The sequence below is a fragment of the Coffea arabica genome, chromosome 11e (genome assembly GCF_036785885.1).
Source record: "Coffea arabica cultivar ET-39 chromosome 11e, Coffea Arabica ET-39 HiFi, whole genome shotgun sequence".
In the NCBI taxonomy this organism is placed as follows: domain Eukaryota; kingdom Viridiplantae; phylum Streptophyta; class Magnoliopsida; order Gentianales; family Rubiaceae; genus Coffea; species Coffea arabica.
Window position 1 is genome coordinate 60,900,665 of NC_092331.1, and position 19,856 is coordinate 60,920,520.

The 19,856-nt window shown below is 38.6% G+C and overlaps 4 protein-coding genes across 9 annotated transcripts; 1 reads left to right on the forward strand and 3 right to left on the reverse strand.

Moving 5' to 3' along the window:
• Window positions 1–595: 595 nt before the first annotated feature.
• LOC113719355 (F-box protein At1g70590) lies at window positions 596–3,518 on the forward strand. 3 transcript variants are annotated; one of them, XM_072072632.1, is made up of 4 exons: window positions 596–1,299; window positions 2,177–2,310; window positions 2,726–2,912; window positions 3,075–3,297. In XM_072072632.1, the coding sequence occupies exons 1-4, from the start codon at window positions 726–728 to the stop codon at window positions 3,128–3,130; spliced, it is 951 nt and encodes a 316-aa protein (XP_071928733.1). In that variant the 5' UTR covers window positions 596–725; the 3' UTR covers window positions 3,131–3,297. The 3 variants fall into 3 exon arrangements, with proteins under 3 accessions (XP_071928733.1, XP_027100363.1, XP_071928734.1); XM_027244562.2 differs by having other exon boundaries at window positions 598–1,299; window positions 2,726–2,908; window positions 3,075–3,518; XM_072072633.1 differs by having other exon boundaries at window positions 1,160–1,299; window positions 2,125–2,310; window positions 2,726–2,908; window positions 3,075–3,518.
• A 1,422-nt stretch (window positions 3,519–4,940) lies between these two features.
• Window positions 4,941–7,359, reverse strand: LOC113719479 (uncharacterized). Its single transcript, XM_027244677.2, has one exon. It carries the CDS (start codon window positions 7,031–7,033, stop codon window positions 5,036–5,038), a length of 1,998 nt encoding a protein of 665 aa, XP_027100478.2. The 5' UTR covers window positions 7,034–7,359; the 3' UTR covers window positions 4,941–5,035.
• A 2,083-nt stretch (window positions 7,360–9,442) lies between these two features.
• Window positions 9,443–15,493, reverse strand: LOC113718911 (amine oxidase [copper-containing] zeta, peroxisomal). 4 transcript variants are annotated; one of them, XM_072072814.1, is made up of 12 exons: window positions 14,947–15,490; window positions 14,276–14,397; window positions 13,871–14,176; window positions 13,645–13,718; window positions 13,201–13,531; window positions 12,885–13,100; window positions 12,522–12,758; window positions 12,061–12,246; window positions 11,152–11,292; window positions 10,342–10,610; window positions 10,029–10,110; window positions 9,443–9,771 (listed from the first exon to the last, which is right to left on the reverse strand). In XM_072072814.1, the coding sequence occupies exons 1-12, from the start codon at window positions 15,131–15,133 to the stop codon at window positions 9,649–9,651; spliced, it is 2,274 nt and encodes a 757-aa protein (XP_071928915.1). In that variant the 5' UTR covers window positions 15,134–15,490; the 3' UTR covers window positions 9,443–9,648. The 4 variants fall into 4 exon arrangements, with proteins under 4 accessions (XP_071928915.1, XP_027099640.1, XP_071928916.1 ...); XM_027243839.2 differs by having other exon boundaries at window positions 13,645–13,757; XM_072072815.1 differs by lacking the exon at window positions 14,947–15,490 and adding an exon at window positions 14,481–14,655 and having other exon boundaries at window positions 13,645–13,757.
• Window positions 15,494–16,900: 1,407 nt separating this feature from the next.
• LOC113718912 (NDR1/HIN1-like protein 26) lies at window positions 16,901–18,334 on the reverse strand. Its single transcript, XM_027243842.2, has one exon. It carries the CDS (start codon window positions 18,081–18,083, stop codon window positions 17,259–17,261), a length of 825 nt encoding a protein of 274 aa, XP_027099643.1. The 5' UTR covers window positions 18,084–18,334; the 3' UTR covers window positions 16,901–17,258.
• Between the last annotated feature and the right edge of the window lie 1,522 nt (window positions 18,335–19,856).

The window sequence follows — 19,856 nt, forward strand, 5'->3', positions numbered from 1 at the left end:
TTTTTTCCACAAAGGATGTTTCATAGTGAACAACACCACCTTAGAAAAAAAAAAAAAAAAAAAAAAAACTACACCACGCCCATCGTGTGACGGCTACGTCACCACATGTATTTATTCATCGAGTCCACTCGTTCTAAGATAATGACCAATTTCATCCCTAAATATTTTTATGAGTGCAGATTTAGTCGCTAAATTTTACTTTTAACCAATTTAATGCGTGAATTTATTTTGTTATTCTAATTTAGGACTTTCATGGCAACGCCATCACTTAAAATCAATCTAACTCCTAATTGATCAACTAAATAGGAGTATTTTGGGAACATCTGTGCAGAACTGTAATAAATCAAGTAAATCGTATAAAAGATTACACGATTAAATATAAAAAAAAATTTATTTGATAATTTTTTGTACAATTTAAAGGTTTTATTTGACGATTTTTTATGAAATTTTCAATTTTTGTTACAGTTTCATAAGTGATTGATTTTAGACAGTGGTGCATCGCAGAATTCTTTGACTGGAACCGCAAAATAAGTATAAGTTATTAAGTATCAAATTAATCAAAAATAAAACTTACGGATTAAATCGACGTTGTCAAGAAAAAAGTTTAGTTATAAAATTAACCATTTTCCCCACTCCCTCCTTTCATTTTTCAAGTCCACCTGACAGACCACCTCGGACTTTACGTAGCCGGCAGCTACATCCCCTTCCGCCGTCCACCACCACCAATGAAGCAGCAGGAAGCATGGCCTTCCAAATCGGACACTCCCCACTTTACCGGCCTGCCCTTTACCAGAAAAGAATCCGATCACCGCCGCCGCCACCACCACCACCACTCTTCCTCCAAATCCAATACCTCAGGGTCCACGAGGAAATCTACCTCTTCCTCGTCGAAAACCCATGTCTCCAACAACCTTAAACATCAGCAATACGATTACTCTTTGCTCCCTTTTGAATTAGTGCAGAAAATCGCCGCGTCTTTCTCGCTGCCCAATTTACGGGCTGCGTCGCTGGTTTGCCACGCTTGGAGGGACGCCCTCCAGCCCTTGAGGCAAGCTATGATGTTTCTGAGGTGGGGTAAGCGGTATAAGCATGGGCGAGGTGGGTTGAGGTCGAACGTCGATAAGGCCTTAGAATATTTTCTAGAAGGAGCGGCGCGTGGGTCCACGCCCTCCATGGTGGATGCCGGCTTGATTTATTGGGAGATGGGGAAGAAAGAAAAGGGGATTGCTTTATATACGAAGGCTGCTGAGCTTGGTGACCCGAATGGCCAGTGCAATTTGGGTATTTCCTACTTGCAAGGTAGTGCTACAGTGCTATGGTTGAATTTCAATATTTTTTGCTCATGCAAATAAAATGCAAGATTGAGGTTCTAATTCATCTTTTTAAGCTGTTGTCGTGGGTTGGTCGTTGAATTTGTGTGGTAAGGAGGTGTTATGAGTTAACTTGTTGCTTGTTAGTGTGCTTTATATCCAAAGGTATGATTAATTGATATAAATCTTCAATCTTGATGATGTAATTCAACTACTGGTGTCCTTGATTGTTTAAGGAAGTTGTCTTTTCACAGCTTATCTCTGACTACTTCTGCTCTCGGATTCTTTTTCTGCCTCAGTGAAGTCTTTGAAAGTAATGCAGTAGATGGTTCCTTATTATAGTTACTGTCGAAGTTAGGCTGAGAATATCATGGGTTGGATTGAGAAATACACTAGTTTATTGATGTAAAATGTTTGCTGGTGATTTACTAGTTGCAAAACATTAAAGCAATTACAGATATTGCCTTGCTAGCTTTGATGTCCTACCCTATTCTGGTATGTATCTGTGTCATAATACTTAGAAAAACTGCTGCCTTCCCTGCTCCCTTTTCCCTGGGCCTTTCTTGAGCAAGCAAAGATGATAGGCAAGAAAAAGGTTGCATCGAAAGTAGAACAACGATAAGAGACATCTGATTATTCGTAGTTCCAGGGATTTCATCAGGAGATATTATATCCTAGTATCACTATATCAGAATCGCATCCAGCAAAAGGCTGAGTGGTTGCTTGCTTGGTGTCTCTCTACTGTTATATTTGCCTATCCATCTTTGGATGCATGCTGCTCGCATAACTAATAGTTCTTGTGGTTCTTTGATAGATTCAACACTGGCATGTGATAATAACCATTATGACCATAATCGTTCATGCAGCTGATCCACCATCCTACAAGGAGGCGGTGGAATGGCTGTACAAAGCCTCGTTTGCTGGCCATGTTCGTGCTCAATACCAACTTGCACTTTGTCTACATCAAGGTCGAGGGTTGGATCAGAATCTACAGGAAGCGGTATGATTATTGTTTTAACTGAGCTTTCTACATTGTATTTCAATTTTTGATCTGTTTTCATGGTCATACTGTTTTCTGATTGGGCATTGTATTTCAAATTTCTGTTGTTCTCCTTTCCAAGACGATGTTAACTAGGTATATTGGGCAACTCCTCCTTAGTTTAACTTCCGAGCATCTACTTGCTTTGTTATGGGAAGAAGAAGCTGATTCATTTATAAATGCTTTAATTTTTCTTTTGTCCTACTTGTAGATAAACAATTTTATATTTCTTTTAGGTTCATGAAAGTAGCTCTCTTTTGGTCGTGTAGCTGGAGATGATTTATGTGATTAAAAATTCTGGAATGAATTTATGCTAGTTTAATGATGAGGTTGCTGTGAGAAATTCCTTTCTTCTGATGAATTCCTCGTTTGACAGGCACGGTGGTATCAGCAAGCTGCTCAAGGTGGCTATGTGCGTGCTATGTATAACACATCCTTGTGCTATTCGTTTGGTGAAGGTTTGGCGCAATGTCGTAGATTAGCAAGAAAGTGGATGAAGCGGGCAGCTGATCGAGGTCATAGCAAAGCTCAACTTGAGTATGGGCTGCTGCTATTCTCAGTAGGTGCCATACATGCTTCTTAAAATACTTTGTTATAGGATTATCTTCAGAGATAAAAGAGTAATAGATCAGAGAATATTTTCCTAATATTATCATGACAATATTAGTGCAAATGTCAAAAAAATATATATATGATGATGTAATTGGATGTTACTACTTGGGCAGGAAGGGGACATGATGAAGGCTGTGGTGTACCTGGAGCTTGCGAAGCGAGCTGGTGAGACAGCTGCAACTTCCGTGAAAAACGTTATACTTCAGGAGATGTCTACCCCTTCCCGTGACCGAGTCATGCATCTCGCTGATAATTGGCGTGCCTTGCCTTCATCTCGCTGAACTGTTTAGTGCCGCCTTTGTTAATAAACTGCTGTAATATAGCTTAGTAGATAAATTTTGTGGTGTCTTGTGTCTTGTCTGCAAAACTTAAATGAGATGTAAAGAAGAGAATTTGGGAGACTGTTACCTGATCCCGGGATAATAATGTATTATGGAGTCCTCGTAGATCTGCAGCTACTCTTTCAATCTGAACGGAAATAGGTATCATCAAACAAGTTTCTCTGGCCTGTGTAAATGTACTAACGGGTATTAAACAATGGGTTAGAAGTTTCTTTAGATTCTTTTTGCGTTTTAATCCTTAAATGTTGATTATTTTAGAAATGAAGAATCGTCATCTAGCAGGATGTATTCTTTCTTTATTTCCCCTTTTTAAATGTGCCAATGGCAAAGAACACTCGCAGGCTAAGAAGATAAATGATATTTGAAACAATATGGGCTTGCTAGAGTAAAGTGGTGACACGCCAATAACCTTTAGCGGACCCTTCTTCACCACATCCAATATTTCTGCTGTCTTAAAATTATCAAGCGGCATAAAAGATTTGTTTATCTTGGCCTCAGAATTTAACTATTCCCGCATCCAAACCAAATGGCATTGATGTTTAGAGATAAAAGCTAGCATCATGTGATTTCCTGTCAGCAAGTAAAATCAACATAACCTTAGTGTGGCTTAATGCACGTTAAGGTGGTTTCTCTAAAATCCATATAAGTGCTTAATGAACCCGTATGGTCTGATGGTCGTTTAGTCTTTGTTGGTTTTCCGTGACCCTGTTGGATCACCCTGTTAGTATAAGTTAGAATAGAACTAGGTGTAAGTTTTGTTAGTATAAGTTAGAATAGAACTAGGTGTAAGTTTAGATGATGATAATAGATTCAAAAAAAAAAGAGTAAAATCAACAGAACTGAGTTCCTTGCACCGAGAAGACAAGACAATCTTTCTACTATATTCTGGTCAATAGCACAAAAAACTGAAAACATTTTTTTTTAATTTAAACGCACCTTTCTTTTCAATACAAAACTTCCATGTTCCCGTTTTATGACAGCTCTTTACTTTCGAAAGCCCTTGCTTCTCTGTGTCGGATATCCAATTTTATCGGATATCCCCGAAGGAAGGGACAATGACCTTCATTCATTAGCATATGCATTTTGAAACCTCGTCAGTATGATTCCTATGCTTTTAAAAGCACATAAGAATCATGCGAACCTGCATAGTTCAGGCAACAAAACCTTCAGCCAAACTTCTGATATGCTGCCAACACTCGTAGTTAGTGATATGTCAAATTAACACTCGTCATATTCTCTTCAAGGCTGGCAAAAACGCAATTATAAGGTTGCAGCTGTCATTCTCCAAGAGAGAAATTTGATTCCAAAGCTAGTGTCAAGATTTTCCATGTTCAAGCTACTTGCATAATAGGTAACCAGGAAACTCAAAAGAAATTCATTAGGGAGAAACGCTGTAGTATCATGTAAAATGGTCATCCAGTTGATGAGATGGCACGATTGCCTTTCTTCGCTAATTATCCCCCCCCCCCCAAAAAAAAAATCATATCATGCACACCAGGGCAATAGGAACAAAAACTAATGCAAATTTAATATGCCTGAAATATTAAAACCACCACTCACGATTGCCTTTCTTCGCTAATTAAAACCCCCGCAAAAAAAAAATCAAATCATGCACACCAGGGCAATAGGAACAAAAACTAATGCAAATTTAATATGGCTGAACTATTAAAACCACCACTCATCCACGGCTATACAATGCTACTCAATATCTTTTAGTTGCAGAAGAAAGAATTTTAAGGCCTTTGAATCACACAGCACTGGAGGTACAAATTTAAGTGTGTCACAGTTTCAGCGATCAATTCTTTCAACTCAGGATGCTGGCCAACTGCTGCTTGACGCTCTGCTAGTGCAAGTGTTTGCAACACGTTTCCTTTTTCCAAATCCTCACTGTTCCTAGCATGCAATCCGATGTAGCAAAGGAGAATATAACCATGCAACAGGGACCGTTCGTTGCCCTGCACCAGCCTCGTTAAGGGCTGGGTGCCATTGAACTCAAGAATCGTTGCTGTATGCTCTGCACGAAGGAAATTTTCACGACAAGTAAACTTACCAAGAGCAATTGCAGCTTCTGTTGCTACATCTAGGTTCCGATGACCAAGCTGCTGGACCACCAGACCAATAACCCTCGTCTCCCTCGAAGGAAAAGTTCTGGCCAAGGAACCAATTGCCCTTAGCGCTGATATTTGCAAAGTTGGATTATCACACTCTTTAATAACCCTCAATAGCTGATCCACAACAGCTTTTGCAGCCAAAGAGTTGGTCTTAAAAGCTGTCCTCCTGAGATCAGCATCTGATTCAGCAGCAGCCGTAATCTCCATAATCGTCATCAAGGAATTATACAGCAATTCACCTTGTTCCTTCTCAACAAGCTTAGCCAGACAAAGCAACCCTTTAGTCTCCGTTATTTTCCTACTATTCAACACACTACCCTTAGAAAGCATCCACAATGCCTCAACACAACTAGTCTTCAACCTAAGCTTCACTTCCGGAGTTTCGTTCTCCCTGTCCTTCTTATGATGTCCACCCCTACTGCTCCCATTAGAGGATTGCATAGACAAAGATGATCCCAAGGCTGGCCTGTGCAACTGATTCTTCTCTCTTTCCTTATTAATCTCCACAATTGCGTGAAAACTCTGTTTCCCGACATTCAAACTTGCCTCCTCCATATAACCATCCATCAACAATAAAGTCACGAGTGGCTTAATCACATTCTCCCTGGCAAAATCCTCCTGGGCGAGCGGTGAACATCCTGCCATTCTAGCAACTAAATTAGCCAACTTAATTTGAACCCTCATAGGCGAATCCCCTAAAACCTGGACTATAACTGGGACGCCAAGCTCCTTGATAATCACGCAAACCCTGTCGTCGTCGTTAGCCAAATGTATAAGGGCCATGGCCGCAGCGATTTGAGCTTCAACAGAAGAATTCTCCTTCAACAATTTCAGCAACGGAGCAATCCCACCTTCTTCAACTATATATTTCTTGTTCCTATCGTTATCTTTAGCTAGTGAAGCTAGTTGATTGGCGGCTTCAATTTTATCATTAATTTGTCCCATATACAAAGAAGCAATTGCAGCCCAAACCCAGGAAATTATGGGATCATTACTAGCAATTGGAGGGAGAGAAAGAATAATACCCCCTCCGCCGTCAAAGATGTTAAGCAGCCATGTAATGTCAGCCATGGAACTCTCAAGCATAGATTGGAGTTTCTTGAAATCAGTGGCCGAGACAATGCTGACGAGCCGCCGGAAGACACCCCCGCGGTTGCATTTCCGCACGAGGGCTAGCGTTTTCTCGAATTGCTTTGCGACCTCCTCCATGACTCTTCTGATGGGCCGTTCGTAAAGTTTACCTGGACCAGTTGAGGCATCGTTGCGGAGCTTGTCGTTGGGGAGCTTTCCAAGAATATCCACGACCAAACTGTATAGGGAATAACACTCGGATTTGAAAGAATTGGCTTCCATGACAGCCCGGTTAATCCGCTCCTTTAAGAATATTATGTAGGACAATAACTCCTGGATACTCTGCTCCTTTTCATCATCAAGGGTTTTTACTGGTGCTGGTAGCGGTGGTGGTGGCGGTGGTTTTACGATTTTACTCGCCATGGGGAGATGAATAAATTGGTGGGGCTGGTGATTTTGTGATTGAGAAGGCGGAGTAATTTGGTTGTTGTTGCTGTTGGGCGGCGGCGGCGGCGGCGGGGGGTAGTGGTGGTGGCGGTGAAAGGTCATGGGTTGGGTTGACGAGTCATATGTGAGTCAAACGTTGTTAAAAGCGTTGTAGAGTAGAATTAGACGGTTAGACTGAGGTTTCAGCAGTGGGAAGGAATGGACCGATAAAACATAAAACAGCCAGAAAAGAAAGCAAGGCAGGAGTAGTTTTGTCATTATGGGATGAGGTCAATTAATGTTGTTGGGCGTTTTGTGATTGGCTGGGAAGGGATGACAAATTTACGTTTTCTTTCCGTCATTCTTCCATGTGCTTTCCTTCTGCTTCTGGCGGGATGGAACGGAATGTTGGTGTGATTTTCTGGGAAATTGTGGGTTTGGAGAATGGTGCAACCGTCGCGGTAGGGGGCTTTGGATTTTGGTTTGTGTGTGTGTGTTTTTTTTAATTATTCATTTCTTAGGGAGTTGGTTAGGTAGGGGATCAGGATTGCAAGCTTGGTTGTTCATTTGGTTTACTGGTTGATTATAAAATGCCCCCACGTATTATCATTGTGTTGCAATGTGCCACAAAATATTTACCCATTCTAGCTGTTTGCTACGTTACGTGGTCACTTGGTGGATATATTATAGGACTCAATTTATTGTGCTTTGATTGATGCGTTAGCGTTACCATGACATTATACGTTCAGCTCTGCTCTTATGCCTATTTAACCCCTGCTAAAAAGGTGCATTTAGGAATTCAAAACTAATTGTGTAAAATCAATTTTGCTTTCACCAGAATAGAATGCATGTCACTGGCGATGATAGTTGGGAGAGAAGAAATAACCTTTTTTTTTTTTTTGAAATTTGGTTAGTTTGTTAGAGGTTAAGATTGCCACGTAGTTCCTTCCAAGCCAATTTTGAATTGATTTAAGTAACGTGTCATGAACTAATTACATAAATAGAGGAGCCATTGGTGTTGTGATTAAGGTTAAAATTCTTGAAATTAGAGGTCTTAGGTTTAATCCATCCTTTCCTCCTCTCCGCTTCTTAAATTCCCACCACACCTGCTTTAAAAAGAAAAAAAAAAAGTAACAATAGTTGCACAAGGCAGTGAACCGCTATAATTGATAAATTAGGGGGTTAAACTGCAAATTAGTTACCGTTTGGGGAGACGGTTTTGCAATTGACCGTAGTTTTATTAGTTTGCAATTTAATGCGACCGTTATTTTAATTACGTGACGTGGTGAGCATGTACGTGTACGAGTTAGTATGTTAATTGACCACATGGGATCCTTAAATTTTTTTTTAAAAAATCATGGCTTCAATTGGGAAGGTCTTCTTTGGGTACCACTTATTTAGCATAAAATTTCAAAATTGTTAAGATCAAAATTTGTTTCTTGTCTTTTAGACTATGTCGATCTTTCTTTCTTTTTTTTTATCCTATATGACATTTATACCTATCCAAGTTACCTGGATGGCTACATTTTTTTTTTTTTTTTGTAATAAAAGGGATTGTATATTGAAAAAACTTTTATATGTACAAAACAAGAAAAGCAAATTCTCTTAATATCTGTATCTACTAGATTTTTCAAATCAAGAGAAACACTTTCATAGCATACAAAATTTGTATGTTGTTGAGCATTCAGTTTCGCTAATATATCAGCACACTGATTAGTTTCTCGGTAAACATGTCTAAGTGTGACTTTCGGTAGAGTAGAGATCAGTAACCTACAATGAGAGATAATTGAAGCACACTCAAGAGTTGAGGTATCAGCAGATTTGAACAAATCTAGAGCAGTTTTAGCATCAACTTCTAATTCAACATTTTGCACGTTGAGAGAGGAAGCTAAGGATGGTGGCTACATTCTACACAAAGACAAATTATGCATACGAACTCAAACAAAAGGGGCGAAAGTGGGAGGCGGAGACCGTGAAGTATCTTACAATTATTCAAGATTTAGTGGATTTCTCGTTTCTTGAGTCGTTGGGAAAGTTCTGGAATATATATCTATTGTAGATTCAATTAATTAATTTGAATACCAGTTCATGGGTCTGATCAAATTTTGCTTAACCTAGAAGCTTCTTAAACTACTGAACAAAATAGTTTTGTTTAAGAAAAAGAAAAAAGAAAAAAGAATAAGATAGAGCATCAACGCCTCAGAATTAACGATACTTCACATCAAATGAGTATTCTCAATCAGATTAAATTAGCATAATCCTGGAGCAGGCAGCATCAAAATTTGGTGGCCAAATTAAATTAGGTTGGTGATCAAATTTCCGACAGCAAAATGGTTAACCCCAACTTTTTGCTAGCGGAGGTTTAAATGATTTAGTGTCAGGGTGGCAGTAGGTGTAAATTTTTTTTTTAATCATCTTTTGAATTTCTGATTATATCCTTATAGAAACTAATTTTTACCTAAATTACCTAATCATATTTTACCAACATAACCACTTATTTCCGCCTTAAATATTGTAACTGCCAAACTACTATAGCCTTATAAATCAAAGTCTTTAATTCATTTACATAAATTGTATTTATGTGAAACAAAATCATATAATATTAATTTATTTTAATTTTATCTAAATTACACACACATTGGGTGAGCCCGCCCTTAACACTAGCACTGAAGAAAGATTGAGCAAACTATTTATTTTCTTAAAAATCGAGGAGGAGAATCCAAAAGGCATAACCACTCTCAAAGCTTGGCAACAAGTCCATTATGGCATGGCTTTGTTATCATCCCGTTCTCCTTCACATCTGAGTCACACAAGCTAGGAGGAACATCTATGGCTGGTGAGCAATTGAAAAACCCATGAGGCTGCAAGACAAACAAAACAAGGAGACAAACTATGAGTTGGGAATCTCTTGAAGTTGTTCAGTTTCTAAACAGTTGGTCAGGATTCTTGTATTTGATCGTTCTTTTGGTACACAAGTTCAACCATGCCAAACACGAGTGGCTTTAGAATATTAACGCGCAAACTGGAAGTTCTTCAACGCTTGAGACTTTGTACAAGCAAGAAAGGAATGAAAGCAACATTTTACTGCTACCATTGAGAGTGATCAGAGTATTGATACCATAAGCGTAAAGCCGATGTGCTCCACTGGCATGACTGGCCAGTCTTCCAGGCGAGGGACATGTGTAACTCCAAAAACGTACCTGCAAATGTTTGGTAGGAGAGTTAAAATAGATGGCCACACCATACATATTTCATTAGAATTATGAGGATGGAAATTCATGTTAATTCTGGAAACTCGTTTTCCATTTTACTGGCCAATCTCTAGCAAAAAGTCAAGAAATTGAGCCACAACGGAGAAGAATAACCAGGAGAAAAGCAGTTTGTCATAGGAACCTGAAGGAAACTGAATGCCTCATCTATCTACTACTAACCAAAGAACAATGTCGGTCTCCTCCAGTGGTCGATTCTCCTTCACCCACGTAGCCAGCCCTTCTCCAACACCGGGATTTTGATTGGGAAACTCTCCTCCTGGAAACTTCTCATCATGTGAGTAAGGGGTGACCCAAAGGTTGTGCTTTAAGAATGCTGCTCTTCTTAGAAACTTTGCCTCAGGACGAGCCAGTCGCTGGCAATTTGAACCAGGCACTAGTTTGTAGCCTGTTAGTTGCCCAGTACGGTTGACCGCCCTTGTATTCCTGACCTGAACTTTTAAGGCCAACAAACAACAACGACATCTCATGTAAGTAGCCTAATAAGTTAACAACATATGGCACATAAAGCAGTTTCACATTGAACTGCAACACATTCATATACAGATTTGCGAATTATGTGTTATATTAGCTAGCGCGTTCATCATAAGAGCCACCGTTTACGTTATCACAAGCAATTAATTACCTTTATTTATTTATTTTTGTAACATTATCTCCTTTTAACAAAAAAAAATAGCAGACACCTACTATCTACTTCCATCGACAACAAACAGAGGACAGCAAGCTTCCAATGAGCGGAGGCTGATGAACATATTAATCTCCAATAAAGTAACAAAATCTGAAAGCAATGAGTTAATCTCAAAGATTTGACTCCAATTTCTACAATTTGCCTTCCCCCACCAAAATATGAGCCAAGATTAACCACTTTTTAGAGTCCAATGATTATTAGCACAAGCTGTATTTTCCACATAAATCTCCAAATTGATTATGGCATCATGTTATATAATACATAGAAAAAGTAGGAAACATTACAATCCAATGCCTAGCAGTTGAAGGATTGCAATCACGCATTGCTTCCAGTTCAGTTTTGAGCAGTTTCTCTTCAGCATAAAATGCATTGCTGTGAACATTATCGTCTCCTGGTTCTTCAACTATGACATTTACCTCAACAACCTATAAAATTGAGAAGTGCTTCCCGTTAGCTCGTCCACACTCTACTGATTTTTCATAGGTACAACATACTGAAAGAAGATTGCTGTTTAAGTTGAAGAAATCATTTGTGAAGATATTTAAATGTGTATAACATGAATCCTGCATTCAAAAATATATGCACTCAACAATAGAAAGCATCACCAGCATTGTACTGTAAATCTTGTTTCTATGCCAGATATGCGAATCTATAACCTATCACAACACCCATTAATAAAGATCTCATAATTTAAAAGACTAAAAAGAATCCAAAAGCTTCTCTCCAGGATGAAGTGCCAAAGCAGAGTCTAAGGCCACCAGTAAAATCAAGTTGACTCTTTTTTATAGAGGACAACTATTAGTAGCATTTAACTAGTGCAGTTGATATGACAAATCAAACGAGGGTTGTCCAACTTTAATATAAAAGAACTTGAAAACTCCACTAAGAAGGGCAATTTTTACTGTCTAATCAGAAAAACTCTGGGCGAGAGCCTTAAGGCTTAAGGTAAATGCTAGCTCCGATATTCTTCACAGCCATGGGTATGATGATATTGTAACTTAGTGGAACTCAATGTAAACTTTAAAACTCCACTGCGATGTCTATAGTATCCCCCAGAAATTTCAAAGATGAAGTAGTTAGATAAGTCAACAGGCAACTTGCAAAGGTACTTATCCAGAAAAGTTTGTCTTTCATCAAATATAGAAAAACTTTTGAGGATATAAGCAAGGATCTGAAAGCCTCAAAAACCAAACCTGATTATGAGTTCCTCCAGGCTTGCAATCAACAGCCATGTCCATGCGTGCCACAAAAAAGTGTTGATGCACTGGTGCATATAATCCTGGCGCAACGGTTGTTCCATACTTTCGAACTTCTCCAGGTTGCAGAGCACCTAGGCTGAGAATACCTGTGAGCTTTACCTCAGCTTCGATTTTCCCATCCTGCAGCAAGAGATGGTAAGATAAAAATGTGTAAATTTTTCAAGAGGAGAGGTAGCATGTGATTTAAAATAAGTTAAAATAGTATGAATGTGTTAGACTAACAGCACATAAAGTACTCTGAGGACCTATATATAACGTTGAAACAAAACCTCATCAAATGTTTTGCTGGTGCTATACACTTCTGATAAAATACAGAACATGACAAAGAAACAAACTTTGAAAATGAAGCTATAATACTGCCCTCAATGTTCAGAAGAAGGGAGTTTGTCACTAGCCTGATTGAAGTGCCAGAAGAATCCGTACTCATAGTTTGCAACAGTACATATAAACGATACTGTCAATCTACGTGACCTCCTCACTTCAGCTAAACCTGTCCTCCAATCTTGATGCTTCCATAAAATTCCATGATCCTCTTCATGCAAGCAAACACAGTTTTCAATTGTTTCAACACCTCCAGTAAAGTTCGTGAAGTGTGCATCAAAGTACTTTATATATCCCAAACAGTCACAACCCTGCAATATTTGCTTTACAGTGAGTTGTATACACCATTTGCAGTTACTGAAATTTGAAATTGACTCAACAACAGAGGATGCTGGTTAGAAAAAGAACAAAAACTCATCACAAGGCGCCCTACTGACCTTCTTCAAAGAATGAGCATTTTTACCAAGTCCATCTTCCCCAGCATCAAAAGCATTTTTTCTATAGTGTGGATCATTTGGATCTCCATAAGGAACTACCATCTCAACAAAACTTAATCTGTGGGCCACAGGCCTACGTCCTCGGCTACCATCAACATATGCAACAGAGTAAATAACCAAACCCTCCCTAGGGGTGAAACCAATCCGAAAATTCCACTGCCAAGCAGAAGGCACAACCGGTAGATAATTAGTTTGCATGTATAATTCATTATTTGACTTCAGCTATTGGCAGCAAAATTTTGCAACCACAAAGTACCTTTTGCCATTGAACAAAATGACCATCAACACGAAAACTCGGACCCTCAGGTTGAATGATATGTATAGGTTTTACATCGCTCCGATCAACACCACCCTGTGTTTCACCAGCCGTATAGTTCCTCAATGGATCAGGTGGTGGAAGGGGAACCAGTCTACGATCTTCAAATTCTAGTACAACCATATTTTGCATGTCAACCAATACATGGATTCCTTCAACTGGACGGGCATAACCATTTTCCATGGGGCAGTCACTTTCAGTTCTACAGAAGATGAGTGGTTTAGCAAGTCTGCGATTAGGTGCATCAGCCTCGCCATAGTAACCAACACACCTGCATAAAAGTGTGTTTGACAGTTAGATGATCAACGAAATGAAAAACCTGCAGATCAAGAGAGGCCTAGTAGTTGGATAAATAGAGAAAACAAGAGGTATCAAATGACTAACCAGGGATCAACCATCACAAGGTCCATATCCGCAATACCCCTCTTCTTCATTGCTTCTCGAAAAGCAGGAAACTCCTTCACAACAGCTTCACATTCAGCATATTCAACAGCATCCTGTATAAAGAACTCTTAGATGACATAAATGTATTTTTTTCGTGTGATGTGAATTTGCTAAAGGGGAATTAGATACCTCAATTTTGTTCTAGAAACCAAAATGTACTGCATACCATTGGAGGCTGTACATTGGGAACAATTGTTGAGGAAATGACTTTGCCCCTGTGATGACCCCCTCGAGTCACAGCATGAACTTCTGATAGTTCCACAATCCAGATGCTTGTCGCATTTGATTTTTTATTGTAAACAACAAGTCTAGCTTGCCTGGGAGGAAGTTTACTAGGAATTGCAGGTCCACCTTTTGTTCTGGGCAACAGTGACGGTTGGAAAGGTGGGAAAAAATATGCATCAGCTAAAGCAACCACATTTTTAGGCGGTTCCACCAAGCCCACCTCAATGAATCGCATGCTATCTCTCACCTGATTATGAACAGAACCTCAAAGCTAAGTACAAAAGCCAAAGAGGACAAATAAAGAATTAAGGAAGGGCAAAAGTACTGTCATAATTTTATTAATGACCTCAGGGGTTGCTCCAGCAGCCCTCACAGTTGCCACAGCCACAGAGATCTCAGCAGCAGTTAAAGGATCCAATGGATGGCGGGTTTGAGCCCTCGACATGCTTGGTAGTGGTAGACCTGTACCTGCAGCATCCAAAAGGAATTACGGTCAACCAACAATGTGCATCACAGATCTTGATTTCACCTCAAACTTCAACAGAATATACATTAAGGGAGAATTATTTGATGAACACGAAGAATCCCAACTTAATGAATCCAACTTAGCTTAGTACGCTATCCCTAGAGCCTATAAAAGCTATAATACCGAACTTGATCTAACTTATCTTGTGTTTGAAATCTCACAGTTACACCTCAAAATAAAGACCATAAATAAATTAAATTAAAACTCATAAAAGAATGGGGGAAATAAAAAATCCAGCTATAAATTCGAGTTTAACCTGTCAGATACAAAAGAAAAAGAACAGAAATTTAGAATAAAACGAAACAAAACAAAGAAAGTAACAGATACCAAAGCCACCAAGATAGAAAAGGTAATGTCAACATATTCTACTGTAGCTAGTAAAAAAGAACCAGTCTTTTTTCCCTCATTTTTCCTTTCTACAAAATCATGGCCGACACACGTTCACAAATTTACATAATCACTGACACAGTAACAGCAATCATAATCTCTACCTTTGGAAGCAGAAGCTGGGGCAGATGACTCAACAATGGCTTTCACAGAAGAAGGGGAAGGTTGCTTTGGTTGTGGGATTTCAGCGTGATCAGCCGGGGTCCAGACCTCACGGCTGGCAGCCGTGGCAGAGGCGGAGATAGAAGCTTCAGGGAAAAGGGGCGTCGCTTTTTCCGAAGTTGAGGCCATTGCAATGGATTTGCTACCTCACTGTGCCTCCCTGAGTACTCGTAGTTGATACAGCAGTGATAATAGTTACAATTACTATTGTCAATATACGTCTTTGACATACAGCAGTGATAATAGTTTCTTGCTGTCTTTTGTGTTTGGTTCTGCCCTTAACTTTCTGTGTTTTCTATCGTAGATATGTTGATCAAGAATCTAGAGAATCAAGGAAGAGCACGTTTTAACAATGGCGAGATATATTTGTGGGTTGCTCCTTGAGAGTGTATCAGTGTATGAAGAATTTTATGGAAGAGATACAGAAGGAAATGGCGGCGTTGGTACACTAGCGGCAGTGGGACGAGAAGTGATCCAACTCGGATTGGAATTTCTTTGGGTTAGTTTCAACAGTAAATTATTCAAAATAATATTTTTCTTGTATTATAAATAAATACGTAAGCGATGTATGTATGTGCTGCTTTGAATTCATCACATATATATAAATATTAAATTTAAATTTTATATAATTATAAATATTGATGCATAGAACATTTATTAAAAATTTAAATTTTACAAAATTATAAGTGTTGATGTATAGAAAATTTATTTAAAATGTTGAATGTCGGTAGGAGACGTCTACGATTGTTTTAAGTTCAATTGCATGTCATACAACCTCTTACACTAATTGCACGTTTTTTCACCCAATACAGAGTAGAAATTTTGGTTTACAAGTGGAAATTAAATGATAACTGTATTTTTTTTTTTGATAAATAAATGATCACTGTAATTGGTGTTCAACTATTTAAGATGGTTAATTTTATTGTCACATGCATGTCAAACGAGACAATTTCCCCGCTAAATTTCACCTGGCCATGATGGAAAGAGTGGATGGCCTTTGCCACAAAACATGTAGAAAAGATTGGAGTGAGTGGCCTGGCCTGTTTGTGTTTGAGGCTGAAGTTCATATCTTTTTGTAGAATTATGGTTGGCTCTCCTTGGTTCAATTTTTACTTGATTGATGCAGCCGACATGCTGAGAAATTTGTACGAAGAGGTAGACTTTGACTCTTCTCATGATTATTTTTTAAGAAAATGTTTATTATTTTTGCTTTTAAAAAAAATAGAAAAAAAAAAAAAAAGAATCGTAATCCTACTCCAATAATTGTGGTACTTGTAACCCCCAGGAAAAGTATCAAAGCTGTGATGAAGCTGCCACGCCTTCTGGTGGGTCGTCAAGTTTTGTCTCCCTTGTATTTTTCTTTTTCATTTTATGGTACCGTGTTTGAGGATCCTGCTTTTTGGTCTTCTCGCTTCTACTTGTAGTTCATTAGCATTGCAGAATTTAGTGATCATTCGGCTGGGGATCTCGTTGACCTCCTGCAAGGGCTCCTCAAGAATGAGCCTTCGCAAAGGATGACGGCTCATGAAGCTCTGGGGCATCCCTTCTTTACTAGACATCAATGCCGAAGATCTTAAAGTGGAGAGAGATCATTCAAATTGTAAGCAATTTGTACTTGGTCGATTTTTTGTCAGTACACAGAGGAGAAACCTCCAGAGAATTTGAAGTGGTAAACATAATTATGCAGATTTTAATAATGGTTTTGAGTTTCGCAAAATAAGAGGCAAAAGTAATACAATCAGATTGCAGTTTCTGGTCTGCTTTGATAAGTAGATCTACAATAGATGTGCAATGTGTTCTACTTCGGTGAGGAAATAACCCTCCTCATCAGTTTGGCAACTGTTGGCAGACGAAACAGATTAGGAAGAGTACGAGCTGAATGGAAAGAAGAAAATCTTACGTAGAAAATCAAACTATCGGATGTATTGGGCATCTTTCAGTAGCATTTGCTCCTGTTGGAATGCCTGATCTAATTAGCTAGAGTTATTACAGACACTGTAGTTGGAAAGAAGCCCCTCCTGACATGCTTTTCCAGTAGAAGATGTCAACTTGTATCGAATCTTACTCAAACAAAGGATTAGATGACAATAATATAAATCCAAGTTGTCTCAAAGTCTAAGAAACACAGAACATGACCAAGAAAATGCGAAAAGTGAAAAATGACAAACAGCAGATCAGCCATTTCTAAAACTAGGCTCTCCCACGAAATAGATTCTTCAGCTCACCAATTTTCACCTCTTTGTCAAGTTTCCTTCTACCGCTTTGTTGTGCACTTTTTGCTTATCAATGCGCCCGAGGGAGGACCAGTTACTGTTATAGTGCAATGGGTGTACAGCCAATAAGAATACCTCAGCACTCGACCCAAATTAGACCTTGCTCTGAACAGACCCTTCACGACAAAATTCACTCTTCCACTGCTCATTTGCCTCGTCAGATCTTGACTTTGGGCAATGGGAAGCCTAACTTGACTTGTGACCATGTGAATATCTTCAAATATGGATTGAGCCCTATGTGCCGTAAAGGGCTCAACATATCTCGTAGCTAGTAAGTTTGATTCATAATAAAGATCCATTATCGCATAACTGAAGTCCACACTCACTTTCTTGTTTGGATTGGTGAAGTTTGCTAGTATAGTAAGATCAGCATTGAGAAGATACCCCATGTCAAGATAGGCTGCATTCAGAGTTGCCGTTGAGATGTCGAATTTTGGAAGCCTTGGGCGATAGACTAGATAGATGATCAGCACTGCTAGACCTGCCACTATGACTGTGATCCAAAACAGAGTACAAAATGCAGCAATTATCCAGGCTACAGGTCTAGTCTTGCCTGTAGTATTCACTGGAACTGGAAGAGGAGATGGCCGCTGTTGGCCCTGCCCTTGTTGCTGCTCTGGCTCGTGCGGTGGGGGAATTTCGCCTCCGTGTTTACCATGAGGCCTGGTTTTGGGTGGAGTAACTGGTTGCGGCTGGTCATGTCTGGATGGACGTGGCTGGGGGGGGAAACGAGGGCGATGGGTATCATGCTGTGGATATGGTGGTTGTGGAAGAAAATGCGGGTTGGACTCATGCTGAGAATACATGGGCGGTTGTGGAGAAGATTAAGGCTGGGACGCCCAAGGTGATGAAGAGAAATGCTTTGTTCAAGGAAGACCGGAAGAGGTCGTGGACGTGGGTGGAATCATGAAAAGGCAAAGAATCAGAGATTAGTTAAGCATGCAAGGCAAGTAAAATCTTATTCTTGTTGATGCCTTCTTCCTTTTAATTTGGGACTATTCCTTCTTCTCTTGTAATGCTGTTCTCTTGTAGTATAATTTTAGCCTGAAAACACTCCTCCATGGTTGGTTAAAAGGAATATGATTGAGATCTAAGGATCATGACAAGATAGAAGGAGATCTTTTTTATTAAAAAAAAAAAAAGAAAAAGAAATTCGATTTTATATATACTAATTAAAATGGGTGATCAATCCGATTGAACTAATTAAAATTCGATTTTATATCACGTGAAACTCTTTTTCCGAAGGCGTGCGTGGGACGAAAATGAAATGTCGAATAGGATAGTTCAATTTAGTGCGGGAAGCCGTCTGCTTGGGAAGGTACAGCGACAGCCTCCCTTGGCCTTTAGGAAGGAAGGAACAGGTGTGAAATCATTTAATCCACCCTCTCTCCTATGCTCGCAATGATGACTGTGACCTCTCGTTTGGCCCGGGCTATTGTATTCATTTTGGCAGAGAAACGGACTTTTGCTCTTGATGGGGAGAAGAAACAACCCTGAGATCGAGTGCATTAAATGAAGGGAGAGTTGGAACCGGCGGCTAAACTTTTGTAACCGGATGGCTGGAGTTGACGGTCCATTCTGGCGATACAATACTTGAGCAGGGAAAATAGTAGAGAATAAAACCTGAAATTTCTTGAAAATGATTATATATTCTAAAAAAAATTGTTAAAGAAAGTTAATGTCCAGATTATATTCTTGAATTTTTTTTCGGTTCGATTAATGTTCACTCTTACATATTATAAACTTCTTTATTTAAAAGAAAAGATAAGTTTAGTATTTCCTCTTTTTTTTAAAAAAAAAAATAGTAGTAGTAATTGTGTTTATTTTAGCATTATGTCATTCATCCTTTGTGTTTGACTTAAATTATAACAAACTAAACAAACCATATATAAAAGGAAATATTAATTCAACAGAAAATAATTTCAAACTCGTACTTTGCAGCATAAACCTTAAATTCTAATTTAAAATACCATAACCAGAGCTCTAATGCTTTGGACAAATCTTTAATAAAAATTATAAGCAAATTCACTTTTTTGTGAAAGTTTATCTTAGAACTCCAACAAATAAGTTCGATTCAATTTGGAAGTAAGCTAACATATCAACAAATCATAAATATAAAATGTCCAAGTTAGATGTTGAGAGAAATAATTAATTAGAATGAAAATAATTATTTAAATGTTAATACTTGGAGATTAAAAATACAATAGACGAATTTCTAAAGAAAAAATAGTTTTAGAACTTGCTTTTGGGAGTAATGAAGTGTTGATAGCCTTTGTTGAAAACGCGGATCTCTAATACAATAGCAATTTAAATTGTCATTGTGACAATGACAGTTTGACTTTTTTATGTTGATTATACTTTTCTTTTGTAATGTCCTTATATTTTGATTAGTGACTTCATTTATGATTTTTAAAATAGTCACTGATTAACACACTTGTATTATGCTTAACTTACCTTCTTAATACATACATTTATAATTAATGCATTCTCTACATTTAGACATTTTTTTCCAAAAAAAAAAAAGAGACATGAAACCCCGCTTAATGAGTGGCCAATTGAGCACTCAATAACCAAATCAT